Consider the following 13,934-nt stretch of genomic DNA (forward strand, 5'->3'; position numbering starts at 1 on the left):
GCCCCAACTCCACCTCTATCTCTTTCTGTCTGTCTCTTTGTCTCTGTCTGTTTCTCTCTTTCCCTTCCCTCAGCCTCCATCTTTCTCTCTCTGCCTGTCTCTTTCTGTCTCTCTCTCCCTCTCCAATACTTCTCTGTCTCTCTCCCCCTGCTTCTATCTCTCTCTCTGATCTTACGTCTCTTTCTCCTTCTGACTGTCTCTTTGTCTTTCTTTTTCTGTCTCTGTCTCCGTGCCAAGTCACCTGTTGGACACGTCCCACTGGATAGCTCACAGACATCTTAAACTCCCTGGCTCTAAAGCAGTGCCATCTCCTCCCTCTCCTGAGCTCCCTGTCACTGTCCCATGGGCCTTATTCCCCTCAGGCTCTGCTGCCCAGGCTCACAACCTCAGGCTCGTGGTCAGCTCCTCACTCTCACATGCCCATCAAAAATCTGACCCCTTTTCCCTGCCCGCCACCACACCAGCTCAGATACTCATCGCAGCTCACTCAGACTATGGCGACAGCCTCTCTCTGGTCTCTCTGCCTCAATGCTCTCCATATGGCTTCCCAGATGATATTCCTAAAACACAGGTCTGTCTGTGCCAGTCCCCGCTCAAGAAACATCAGTGGCTCCCTCTTTTCTCCAGAACCCAAACCAGAGTCCTCTGTTCCTCACTGAAGGTCCTTCTCAGCTAAGCTCCAGTCCGCTTTTTAGCCAAACAAGGCTTCCTGCTCCTCACGTATGACATTCCATCCGCCATTTTGGGGGGTTGACTGGCTTCCCTTCCTTGGCTGGAGGCATAATGGGGGAGTCGGCTGATCCCAGCCCCGCTTAGCTTTTCCTTAGTGGTTCTCTCACCTTGTTCCAAGTTGGTAGATAGAGCAAATGATTTTATAAGATCAAGAACTAGAAGGAACCTTAGAGGCCCTCCAGGCCAACTGCCTTCTGTCTGCAAATGAAGAAACCAAGACCTGGACAGAGGGGGAGGAAGGCACTCCTTATTCATAGGCTTTAGTGATTTTGGAACCATTCCATAACTCCAAACAATCACTTTGTATAAGCTCTATAAAATATGCCTGTTTTATATGCCTACAAACTTTTATGGTTTAATTAATATCTACCTATAGATTACCTCTGCCAACTCCATTCTGTCTAAGGTCATTCAGCCAATGGTTCTTAAGGGCCTCAGTGTGAAGCCTCCTGGGCTGCCAAATGCAAGGTGCCACCTTCAGGAGGCTCGTCATCGAAGACAGGATTAGACACAGACACAGAGAGAAGATACCTATTAAGTCATAAATGCAAATATTCCTTATGAGGAGGGAATGAGGGAAGACTTCCTGGAGAAGGTGGCCTCATCCTCCACCCACCCAACCACAGCCAGGGGTCAGGATACCTGGACTCCTGTTCCCCTTTAGCTATTAGTAATTTTGTGACTCTGGAATAATACCTATCTCACTTTGGGCCTGAGTTTCTACCTCTGTAAAAGCTGGGGAAGGAGGGCTATCCCTGGCCCTGCCTCTCTGCCAAGGCTGTTAGCAAGATCAAATGAAAGAAAGACTTAAGGAATCCCTCCTCAAGCTTCAGCCCAGTGGCAGCTATTGATGTTCCTTCGCACCAGAGGCTCAGACACCAAAGTCTGACTTGGAAATATAATGACTGAACAGACCTGTGCCAGAGGGCCCCAGAGCTGGATCATCTAGTCTTCATTTGGATAGTTCTAGTGATGGGGAGTTCACTACCTCATGAAGCATCCATCTCCTTTTAGGCCTACCTTTTCTGTTTGCATTAGTTACTATTATTTTTGTTTTAAAACCCTTCCCTTCCATCTTGGAGTCAATACTGTGTATTGGCTCCAAGGCAGAAGAGTGGTAAGGGCTAGGCAATGGGGGTAAAGTGACTTGCCCAGGGTCACACAGCTGGGAAGTTTCTGAGGCCAGATTTGAACCTAGGACCTCCCATCTCTAGGCCTGGCTCTCAATCCACTGAGCCACCCAGCTGCCCCCAGTTACTATTATTTTTAATCATTTGCTAATGCCAACTGCCAACCTCAGTCTTTATTAGAGGATGTTTCATGCAAGGGGCTCCTCTTTGCTGTCCTAGGAAGACAAATGAGAAACTGGAAACAGTTCTTTGGTGAGCTCAGTTTAGTTTTGTGACTGACTTTGATTAGAAGGAATCCAAGATCCATCCGAGGGAGTGATAGTCATGATATCAGGGATAGCAGCTGAACTCAATGCAGAAAGACAAGCAAGAGAAAAGGGTGTCTTCGATCCAAGCCATAATCCTGGCCTTAGTGTGAGCCCCAAGCCCAGTGGCAGGCACATGCTGATCCCTAATCCTAATCACAGGCAGCCTTCATCCTTGCCCAGCTTAGACTGACCCCCTAAATTAAGCCACCTGTGCCCCCTAACCCTGCCAACAGACTGAGCTCTGACCTCCTCAGCAATCCCACAATCACCTGCTATTTAGTCTCAGTTAGGACCAGTGGCAAGAGCAGGGATGATAGCTTCCAGCCTGTTCCACTTTCAAAGGTCAAGTTCAGATCCTGCTGAGAGGATTGGAGGGTCGGGGGAGCCAGGGCCTCTGGATATGATGATGAAGATCCTTTGGCATCAGGCATAAACAGCCAGCCACCAGTACTGTGCATATGATGGGGTGGAGTGTTTCTGCTCACTGCCGGCAAATAAGAAGGGCTTCATGCACAATTATTCTGCTGCCTCCTCCTGCGATAGATCTGCGGGGGATAAATCCTCAGACTTGGGGACTCAGCCTGTCATTTGTTGCCTAATTAGAGGAGTAATCAGATCTCATTCTAACACAGAAGCTGGAGATTCGAACATCTGGGGACAGAGGCTGTTGTTATCCAGGAATGCCTGGCTGGCCCAGGAGGAAGAAGGGAGATTTTCAGGGGAAGGAGGACTGTGCATAGTCCCTGTTACAGTCTCTTGGAGCTGGATGGGACCTCAAAGAGTGCCTCCTCCATCTTCATAGCAGACATAAAAGACCTTTTACAACCTCTTTAATATGGTTAAATGCAAATTGGATGATGGGAAGCTCATGACTTTATTTTTTAAACTCTTACCTTCCATCTTAGAATCAATATTATGTATTGGTTCCAAGTCAGAAAAGTGGCAATGGGGGTTAAATGACTTGCCTGGCATCATGCAGCTAGGAAGTATCTGAATTCAGATTTGAACTCAGGACCTCCTGTCTCCAGGCCTTGCTCTTAATCCATTGAGCTACCCAGCTGCCCCCAGAACTCACTACTTTATAAGGTATTTCCTACCTTCCCTAAACCACTTCCTCCATTTCATTGTGACACAACTCTCACATTAAATAACTCCTTGCCAAAATCCTCAAATAGATCCATAATCTCATTGATCAGAAGTCATCCATTGCCCCAATCTGGTACATCTAGTCTAAACTGACTTCTTTGTACCTCCCCCCCCCACCACCACCTTTCTCCTGGGCTCTAGAGAAAAGAAAGTCTGTTCCCTCTTCCCTGTGGCAATGATTCAGATCCTTGAAGACGACTCTCACATCCTTCCCTGATTCTTCAGGCTCTACATTCCCAGCTCTTTCAGCCCATCCCCATATGACAGGTATTCCAGGGCCCTCCCTATCGTGGCTGCCCTCTGGTGGACCCCCCCAAGGGTAATCAACAGCCTTCTTAAACTGTGGCACCCACAATTTATATCACAGATCCCTATTAGATACAGAATTATCGGCATGTTGTCTCTCAAGCTTGGCATGTGTCAAGTACTGGATATGAGTTTGTTGACTGAGTGAACCCAGTGGTAAAGCCTGCTGAGGACTGGAGTTCTCTCCTCCCTCTTCCCCGAAGCTCTGTCTCTCATCATTGAAGCAGGCTAAGGTCACACTGGCATTTTGGGCAGCCTCCTGGCACTGCTGTTGCATGTTAAGCTTGCAGTCTCCTCAAACCCCCAGGTCCTTTTCAGAGCAACTACATGGCATCCATGCCTCCCTCCTCTTATAGACTTGTGACTTTGATTTGGGGGGGAGCAAAGTTCAAGATTTTACATTTGTCCCCATTTAATTTCATATTATTAGATTAAGCTGAATTCACTTGCCTGTCAAGATCCATTTGGATCCAGCCTCTGTCATTCAGTGTGTTAGTGCTGCCTTCCAGCTCTGGATGTCTGTAAACCTGAGGGGCAGACCAGCTCTTCCTTCATTCAGATCACTGATAAAAATGTTCCGACAAAACCAGGCCAAGCACAGATCCTTGAGGACCTGCACTATAGACCTCCTACCACGTCGACATTAAACTATTAACAATTCTCTTTTGAGTCCAGCCATGCCACTAGTTCTGCACTTATCAAACTCAATTAGCATCTAGTCATTATCTCTGCATCTTCCCCACAAGAAAAGCCCAAGATACTTTCTCTTCTTTTTTTTAACCCGTTACCTTCTGTCTTAGAATCAGTACTGTGTACAGAAGAGCAGGAAAAGGTAGGCAAGAGGGGTTAAATGACTTGCCCAGGGTCACACAGCTCAATAGGCTGAGAACTAAGCTTGGATGTGGGAAGACCTGGGTTCACATCTGACCTCAGATACTTCCAAGCTATGTGACCCTGAGCAAGACACTTAACTCCCACAACTGACTAGTCTTTCCCTCACTTCTACCTTGGAACGAATACTTAGTATTGATTCTAAGAAGATAAATGTTTGCTTTTTTAAAAAAAGAGAGCACTTGAGGGGAGGTCTGGAAAGATGGGGGATCAGGTTATGAAGGACTCTGAATGTCAGAGGATTTATTTGATCTTGTAGATGATGAGGAACCAATGGAGTTTGCTGAAAAGACAGAGGGGTAACATGGTCAGACACACTTTGGGAGGATCAGGTTGACCCCTAAGTGGGAAATGAATTGGCGAGACAGACAGACAGACTTGTGGCAAAGAGACCAACCAGGAGGGAGGTGATAAGTGCCTGCCTGGGATGCTGGCAGTGTCAAAGGAGAGGAGGGAATGTATAAGAGGCAGATGACAAAGGTGGAAACAATAGGGTTTGGCACAAATTGGTTATGGGGGTGATGGTGAGAGAGTGGGCAGTCAAGGAGGCTAAGTGCTTGGGTACCACAGAGGAGGAGGGGGAAGAAAAGGCTACATTGGACAGGCACAGAGAAGTTTGGCAGAGGGAATGATCCCGAGTCCATGGAGGAGGGAAGATGGCATCTTATCACCCCTCAGGAATCTACCTTAGACCCAGTTAAAGGGTTGTCAGGTGACACTGGAGCCCTGGCAGTAGGGGACAATTGGGCCTGGAGATCAGCAGGTTTATAGCATAGAACAAGTCAGAGCTGGGAGGGAGCTTAGAACAGAGAACAAAGAATAGCTAGAAAGGACTTAAAGAGCAGAGAATACAGACTATTTGAGCTGGGAGGGACCTTAAAAGAATATCAGAAAAAAAAATGAGAACTGAGAGGGCTCTCAGAAGTCATTGAATCCAAAACCTTCATTTTACAGAGAAGAAAACTGGGTCATAGCACAGGAAAGGCATTTGTCCAATGTCACACAGCTCAGAAGTAGCGTCAGGATTTGAACCCAAGTCCTCTGACCCCCCCTCCCTAAACTAGGCCCTTTCTTCCACTACACCCCACTACCCAATCTAAGCATAGGAGCAAGGGAAGCCACCTGGAACATCGTCCCCTGCCCAGGCACCGTCTCCCTCCCTGCCCATCCCAAACCACTCCCCAGCTCATGTTGCTTTGTCCTTATTCATAATGCAACCCCTGCCTTTATCTCCTGAAGAACCTGAGCCCTTGTGGTCTCTGCGTTTCAGTCCTCCCTCCCCTTTTGGGATCACAGGGTCCCAGACAGTCACCCTGGAAGCAGCAGTAAGCAGAGGCAGGATGTGTGGGTGGGAGGAGCGGTGCCCACGTTCTCTCTGAGGTAGATGGGCAAAGGGCAGCTTGCAGCGGGGTGAGCCATGGTCCTCCCCATCCTCCACGGCCCAAGCAGAAATCCTGCCTCAGTGGGACCTGGCTAGCAGCCCTGCCCAGAGAGAGTCTTCTAGAAGAGGGGCTAAGATTGGAGGCAGAGGAGGATCCAGGGACTTGGGAAGGCAGAGGCAGCAGGGTAGGGGCAGGGATGGGCCTGGGACAGTTCCTGCCCAGGCCCACAGTTAAGGCAGGATGCTGAGCAGCCTACCGGAGCCTAGCAACAGTCGGGAAGAGTCACCCAGGCTCTGAGGACCTGAGCCGGTGGGTGCTCAGGGACAAGGCCCAGGCCAGCCCTACATGGATGTCTCCATCAGTGGCCGGGACTTGCGATGCCTGCAGCTGGCCTGTGCTGGCCTGGGCCTGCTGGCGGGCAGCATCATTATTGGGGTGTCTGTGTCATCTGCAGCAGCGGCTGTGGGAGGCATCTTCATTGGAGCTGCAGGCCTGGGTGAGTGAAGAGGGCCTGGGGTGGGTGGGGAGGAGGGGGATAAGGGGAGCATTGGGGGAGGGGGAAGAGAATGAAGAGCATCTCCAGGGGAAAAGATGGCTTGAGTTAGGGAGAGAGGAAGAAGGTAGGTGGTTAAGAGATTGAGGCTGCAGGATTCCATGGATCCAGCCCTGGACTAGCATTCAGGGTCTGATTCTTGACACTCATCCAATGTGGGGCCTTAGAGAAAACCACCCTCCTGGGTCCTCAGTTTTCCCCTCTGTCCAGTGGGAGTGTGTTCACTGTCTCTTTCTCGGGAATTCTGAGAACAAAGGGCTTGGTATTGCCATTGTTTCTCTCCTTCCTCTTCCCAACACCAATGCACCTTGGGTCAGTACTAGCTGCTCCCGAAGAAGGCCAAAGTGTCATCCCAGACCCCTTCCCTGCCCTCCTGGAGGTCAGTGGTACAGCGAGGTTACATGGGCAAAGAAAAGAGGAGTCCATTCATTCAGGCCCAAAGAGCTTCCAGATCCTCTTCAGTGTTTGAGACAGGTAGAGAGCTCCCCATCTCTGGACGGTCTGCAAGTGGAGGCTAGACAAATGACCCACTCGTGAGAGAGGCTTGGGCATTTCAGAGATGGCCTTGGTCTGGTGGTTTCCACAGAAGCCCATTCCCTTCCATTATTTGAGAAAGTGAGGGCAGTGGGACCTCAGCCTGGTGGACTTTCTGGGCCTAGGAGGTGGGATCTGGTCCCCAGGCTCCCAGACCAGCCCAGTGCCGGGCTCTGGTCTAGAGAGGAAGAAAGCAGGGGGTGGGGCTGACTTACCTGGTGTGGATTTCATAGTGGCCTCATTCTCCTGACCCAGAAGGAAATAGAATAGCCCATCTCGAGTTTACTCGACCTTATCTCAGCCTCTATCTCTCAGGTGCTGAGCCTCCAGCTGAGGGGCCCAGAGAGGGAAGCTGCCATCCCTCAGGAGTCACAATGGGCCTCAGCACCCAGAAGCCTCAGCTTCACCTCCTGGGGAAAGGACCTGTGGCAGGGGGGCCCCAAAGTCCTAGAAAACCTGGCTTATGGTCCCCTCCCCAGGAGGAACCACTGAGGCATCCACCCACTCATTTGGGAATCTTCTGTGCACTTTCCTAGATCCAGGTCCCTCCTCCAGCCTTCCTGCGCACACCTCCAGGGACAGAAGGCTCACTGCCTCTCCTCTTAGGTGGCCGACTCAAATTCTTAGAGAGTTGGATGAAATTGGTCTCTCTGGAACCTCCCTCCCCTGTTCCTAGTGGGACCAAGTCCCATGAGCCCCATCCTTCTTCCAGAGGACAGCCTTCAGATAACTGAACACAGCTCAGCTCCAGCCTGAACCTCTCCAGGCTCTTTGTCTTAATGCTCCCTCCTGCTCTCTACTGGCCAAGGGGTCCTGCCTGAAGTGGGACCCCGAGCTGGACACTCAGCACTGACAGTGCTTCGAGGGAGATATAGATGTTGGGGGACACAGACACAAAGGCCAGGCCTGGCCCCAGCCCCAGCTCCAGCCACTCCACATGGCTGGGGGTAAGTTTTGTACTGGGAGGGCTTTGGCGAGCCTCCTTCCTGACAATCCGCCTTACCCCACCATCTACTTCACCCCTCCCCACCCCACAGTCTGTGTGTTCAAACATGTGCCAAGCCCTACATTGAGACAGACAGAAGAGGAGGAAGGGAAGGGAAGAGGAAGAGGAGGAGGAAGGGGATGAAGGAGGAGGAGGAGAAGGATGAGGAGGAGGAAGAGAAGAAAGAGAAAGAGGAGGAGGAAGAGGAGGAAGAAATCCAAGGTCTGCTGGTCCTTGGGGCTTCAGGCTCCCCTCTGTAAAGCAACAGAGGTGAACTCCATGGTCTCTAAAACCTCTTCAAATTTTGGCTAGCCCATGTCAACACTCCCAGTGTGGTTAGAGAAGAAGATCCCTGACAAGGAAATCCAGAGAGTCGTGGGGGGCTTCACACCTTTACTCCAGGGTCTTGCTATTGCTCCAAGTTAAATGCTTTATCAATAATTTTTAAATTCACAAAATCCACTGTTAGAACACCCTGTGGAGCCCAGAGCCATCAGTCAGGGCTTCTGAAGGGGGGAAAAGAGCCTGAACTGGGTCTGTGGGAGGCTGAGGGCTCAGCCACAGAGAGCACAGGAGTCAGGTTGGGTGGGATGCTGATAGGAGGGACATCCAGAGCTCCCAGGCAAGGGGAACCATAAGTTTTTGTCTCTTGTCTTCTCACTTCTACCCTCTACCTGACTGGCTGACTCCTTCTCACTCCTTCGGGACTCACATTCCTCCAACTATCTGCCCATCTTGGAACCCTGAGTCCTTCCCCAAACCTTGGAACCCCGAGTCTCTACCTTCTCTCTGATTGCCCAGCACACCCACTCCCAATCCACATCAACCTTTGCTCTGGAGTCAGAAGCCCTGGGTTCATATTCTGACTGGCCACCTCTGTGACCTCGGGAAGCTCACGTAGCTTCTCTGGACCTCAGTTTCCTCATCTGTAAAGGAAGGGTTTGGACAAAGTGGCCAACTCTAGGTATGTTCTTTGGTTGTCCTGTGAGTCTGCCCCACAGGGATGGTTCAGACCAAAGGCAGAGGTGAAGGGGAATCCCAGTGGCTCACACAGGGACCTCCTTTCCCCCATACTCAGGGTTCCTCATCCTGGCTTATCCTTTTCTGAACTCCCGCTTCAATCTGGATCGATTCCTGCCTTCACTGGGTAAGTGTGAGCTGACCACCTGGTGATGGGGAGGGATGGAAGGGAGGGAGGGCACAAACAGATTTATGACACTATGGTTGTATGACTGAGGCAGTAGGGGGTGCTGCTGGACCTGGGGGACTGAGAGGCAGTACAGAGCAGTAGTTAGTGTCTGACCCTGAGGCAGGAGCCTGGGTTTGAAATCCAACTCCAGCATTTCCTAACTGGGTGATCACTAGCTTGGTATATCCCTTAACCCACTGAGCCTCAGTTGTTTCATCTGCAAAAGAGATGTCATACCACCTGTAGCTCTGACTTCCCTGAGGGACAAGTTCTTAGGAGCTTGGATGGCTATTGACAGAGAGTGTGTATGTGTGTGTGTGCGCGTGTGGCCGCCTGTGTGTATCTGCATCTGTGTGGGTTTGAAGCCTTCAGAGATGTGTTTAGATGTTGCCATGACAACAGCAATGCCTTCGAGGACTTACATCCTGCTGGAGGACTCTTAGACAGATTTAGAAAAGCTTGTTGCCCTCCCTCCACTTCCAGCCAGCTCGGCTTCTCTTAGTCTCCGTTCCTCCCTTCAGGTACGCAATCCCACCCCACCTCTCCACAAAGAAGCTGTGCTGTTGACGGGGAGGACCAAAAATAGGAAAATAAAAAGCTAGCATTTTACAAGAACATTAAAGTTTGCAAAGAGCTTTACAAACATTATCTCATTTTATTCTCATAGCAACCCTGGGAGGTCGGTGCTATTGTGGTGCTCATTTTTACAGATGAGGAAAATGAGGCAGACAGAGGTTAAGTGACAGAGTCACATAGCTAGGAAGTGTCTAAGGATGAATTTGAATTCAGGTCTTCTTGACTCCAGGTACCAAACTATCCACAGAGCCATCTAGTTGTGATGCCTACAGTATATGCCATTCAGCCAATATACATTTATTAATGTCAGGCACTGTGCTAAGCACTGAAGGTGCCAGGAAGTCACCAGGTGGGGGACAGAGAGCCAGTTTTACAGCTGGGAAGACCCAGGTTCAAGTCTTACATATTGGCAGGGTAACTCAGGCCAAGACTTTTAAACTCTCAGTGGCCTCAAGACACTCTCTCAGACCATGAGTTTCAGGGGAAAATGCTAATTTAGGTGTTTTGTCAATAAGGAATTCTTTGAACTGATGAAATCTCAAATCTAGACCCCACTATGTATTGGGGATACAAAGACAAAGATGAAGCTTCCTGCCATCCAGGAGCTTCCATTCTGTTGGGGGACTGGTTCAACACATATGCTGATAAATCAATACAAGAAATATACACAGTCACTTGGAGGGATGCAGAGCTATCGGTCAGTAAGCCAGAAGTGACAAAAGCAAAGATGGAAGTTCCATGTGAAGAACTTCCCCTCTCAAGCAGGACCATGGAACTGGGGGCCCAAGGTCAGGGGATCAGCAGAAAAGCTCTCATCCAAACTGAAATTATGTCTCATCCTCTGCAGGGAATCTAAGGATCCACCCCCAGCCTGGGAACAGTGGAGAGGAAGGAGCATCCAGTGATGGAGGGAAGAGTGAAGGTAAATGTGAGATATCCCAGAGGCTGCCTAGAGTCTGTTTGTCCTTCCACCTGGTCCCAGCCCCAGTCACAGGGAAGAGCCCATTACTAGAAGATTCTAAGTAGAGACAGATTGACTCCTAGTCAGGGATGTTGTGAGGGGGAAATTCTTGAGCAGATACAGATCAGACTAGATGTCTTCTAATGACCCCTCTAACTGGGATTCTGGGATTCACCACCTCCCTCCCTTCATCCCTCCCTCTCCTTCTATCCCTCTCTCCCTCTCTTCCTTCCTTCCTTCCTTCCTTCCTTCCTTCCTTCCTTCCTTCCTTCCTTCCTTCCTCCCTTCCTTCCTCCCTTCCTTCCTTCCTTCCTTCCTTCCTCCCTCCCTTCCTTCCTCCCTTCCTCCCTTCCTTCCTCCCTCCCTTCCTTCCTTCCTTCCTCCCTTCCTTCTTCCTTTCCTCCCTCCCTTCATCCCTCCTTCCCTTCATCCCCTCCCTCTCCTTCTCTCCCTCTCTTCCTTCCTTCCTTCCTTCCTCCCTTCCTTCTTCCTTCCCTCCCTCCCTCCCTTCATCCCTCCCTCTCCTTCTATCCCTCTCTCCCTCTCTTCCTTCCTTCTTCCCTTCATTCTTCCTTTCCTCCATCCCTCCCTTCATCCCTCCCTCTCCTCTCCCTCTCTCCCTCTCTTCCTTCCTTCCTTCCTCCCTTCCTTCTTCCTTCCCTCCCTCCCTCCCTTCATCCCTCCCTCTCCTTCTCTCCCTCTCTCCCTCTCTTCCTTCCTTCTTCCCTTCATTCTTCCTTTCCTCCATCCCTCCCTTCATCCCTCCCTCTCCTTCTCTCCCTCTCTCCCTCTCTTCCTTCCTTCATTCCTTCCTATAGATAATCAACCAATCATCCGATATTTATTAAGCACCTAAAGACTCTCTGCTGGATACTGGAAATATAAAAGCAAAAATTCAATTGTCCTTGTCCTCAAGGAGTTTATATTCTACTAGATGAGGGAGAAGACAACAAATACATATATCTGTGGATTCCAGATAAATCCCTTAGAAATACAAAGTGATCTGGGGGAGGGAGGATCTGTAGACTTCCTACCTTCACCAAGCCCTGCCTCCTTAGGCTGAAATGTTAACCCTGCCTCCTTTCTTATCCTAAAGTCATTTGCTCCATCCCTATGACTCTGAAGCAGGGGTGTCCCAGAACCCATCCCATATGACTAGGATATCTCTCTTCCCATCACCCCTCCCCAAAATCTTCCTTCTGTCCTTAACAATAGTCTTGTTTTTCCCTCCCTCAAGGAATAAGAAGCCACATACCTAACACTCTCTCCACTGTGAGCCGGACTCTAGAGAAGTTGAAACCTGGAGGTGGCAGTGCTGGTGGGAGTCGGGGGATGGAGGAGGGCTGAGGGATCTTAGGCTGGACACTGCCTGGGAAAATCCCAGCTTCTACTTGGGGATGCATCACCCATCGAAGAGGATGAGAACACAGCTCCCACTGATCTCTTCCATGCTTCTCCAATCTGGCTGCCTCGGCTTTCTTGGGCTATGCCACTGGAAAGGAGCCCAGCCAAATAACCCTAAACCCCAGGCAATTCTAGGATCACCAGAGCAAAACAAGAGCTGAAAGAAACACAAGAGAACATATCTAAAGCAATGAGTCATCTTGCATCTGGACTCCTCAGCATCACAGAGTCCAGCCCAAATGAGTTTCTTCTGACCACTGGTGAATGGTGGCAGGAGTGCATGGATCCCTGAATGACTGGAGACTTCCTCAAAAGTCCCATGGAGCTGAGAAGGGAAGGAAGAAAGCCACAGACATCAGGCAGGCACCAGGAAGCAGACTCCATCATGCCATGTCTCCATGTCCTACACCTATGGCCCTGAACAGAATGCACCTGGGTTTCTTTTTACAAATCCATACCTTATTTCTTTGTCAGACCCACAGTCTGGTTTCTTTTGAGACTGTTCTATGAACCAAATTCATTTTGGGCCCACTGCCCAGTTTCATTTTTAAAGGCTGGGAAATTATATTGCTTTTAAGGCTGGATCACAGTTTCTTTGAAAAGCTCACCAAGCTGATTGCTGCCTGACTTCTTTCAGATTTAGGCAGAGGACACTAAGACAAGAGTCATGAGATCCCAAGTTCACATTCCAGCTCTTCCACTTTCTGGCTGTGTGACTTTGGGCAAGTCCTTTCCCTTCTCTGGCCTCCATTTGTTTCATCTGTCTGATGAGGTCCCTTTCTGGTCTGTGATTCAATGGTCTCTCCAAGGACACCAGCTACAGAAAGAAGTATCCCTTCCCTTGGCCCAGACCTAGCTTCTTCAAAGTCTAGCTCAAGGCCCATCTCCTACATGACATCTTCCTTGCCTGGCTGACTTTTCAGCACGACAGGGAATAATCCAGGGTCTCCTGAACTTCTAGGATTAGTTGATCTCACATTAAGGGGAGACTCTGGAGAACAGGATTGGAGTCAGGGTGGGGGTGATGAGGGGATGCTGCTGTGCATGGGGCACAGCCCCAATGGGTGTCTTTTCCCTACCTAATTCCATTGCTCCCCCCTCCCTAATCCTCTATATGGTCTACACTCAACTTTACAACTAGGTCACTGTGAGACCTTGACCTATCCCTTTTCCTCTCTAGATGTCAGTTTCTAACTCTTTGAAATGAGGGTGTTCGACTGGTAAGTCTTAAGGGCCACCATTTAAACCTCCAGGACCTAACTTCATACACCCCAAACAAAGATGGACATAAATGACTCAGAATGGACTGAGCCCATGCTCTCAGGTCTCTGTGTCTTTGATGTCCCTTATACATAAAAAGTCTTCTGCTTTTCCCTTTTTGAAATAGCTTGGAGAAATGAAAACAACCTGAAGTTTAGAAACAGAGAACCTGCATTTATTTCCTGCCTCTGTTACTTGTCATCTATGACACTTTGGGCAGACTCTTCCCCTCCCCTGGCCTCAGTCACCCCATCTGTAAAAAAAAAGAATTAGGCTAGATCAAAGCTTCTTAAGAAAGTCTTCATGGTATAAACTTGGAAGGGGAATGATACATATTTATTTTTACCAACTCCTAATTTAAATCTAACTTTTCTAATTATGAATATTTTCAAGGCAATCTGGTCACTTTGTGATCAATTCTTTGGTTGTGGCAGCTCAAGAAACAAAGGACAATACAACATGGTTCTTGGTCCTCTATGTTCTTTTCTACTTCTTCAGGAATGGTTTCAAACTGGTGGGGAAAGGGGCAGAGGGACCCAGGAATTGTCTAATCTTGAACTTGTCTCAAAGTATTACC

The 13,934-nt window shown here is 49.4% G+C and overlaps 1 protein-coding gene across 1 annotated transcript; it reads left to right on the forward strand.

Moving 5' to 3' along the window:
* Nucleotides 1-6,240: 6,240 nt before the first annotated feature.
* KNCN (kinocilin) lies at nucleotides 6,241-12,216 on the forward strand. Its single transcript, XM_056814808.1, has 4 exons — nucleotides 6,241-6,391; nucleotides 9,046-9,114; nucleotides 10,580-10,654; nucleotides 11,931-12,216. The coding sequence occupies exons 1-4, from the start codon at nucleotides 6,241-6,243 to the stop codon at nucleotides 12,038-12,040; spliced, it is 405 nt and encodes a 134-aa protein (XP_056670786.1). The 3' UTR covers nucleotides 12,041-12,216.
* Nucleotides 12,217-13,934: the final 1,718 nt, after the last annotated feature.

The sequence above is a fragment of the Monodelphis domestica genome, chromosome 2 (assembly GCF_027887165.1).
Source record: "Monodelphis domestica isolate mMonDom1 chromosome 2, mMonDom1.pri, whole genome shotgun sequence".
NCBI classification, from domain to species: domain Eukaryota; kingdom Metazoa; phylum Chordata; class Mammalia; order Didelphimorphia; family Didelphidae; genus Monodelphis; species Monodelphis domestica.

Coding starts and splice junctions, on each gene's coding strand:
- KNCN (XM_056814808.1), top strand. CDS start 6,241: ATGGATGTCTCCATCAGTGGCCGGGACTTGCGATGCCTGCAGCTGGCC. Junction 9,115..10,579: donor TCGATTCCTGCCTTCACTGG/GTAAGTGTGAGC, acceptor CATCCTCTGCAG/GGAATCTAAGGATCCACCCC. Junction 10,655..11,930: donor TGATGGAGGGAAGAGTGAAG/GTAAATGTGAGA, acceptor CCCTCCCTCAAG/GAATAAGAAGCCACATACCT.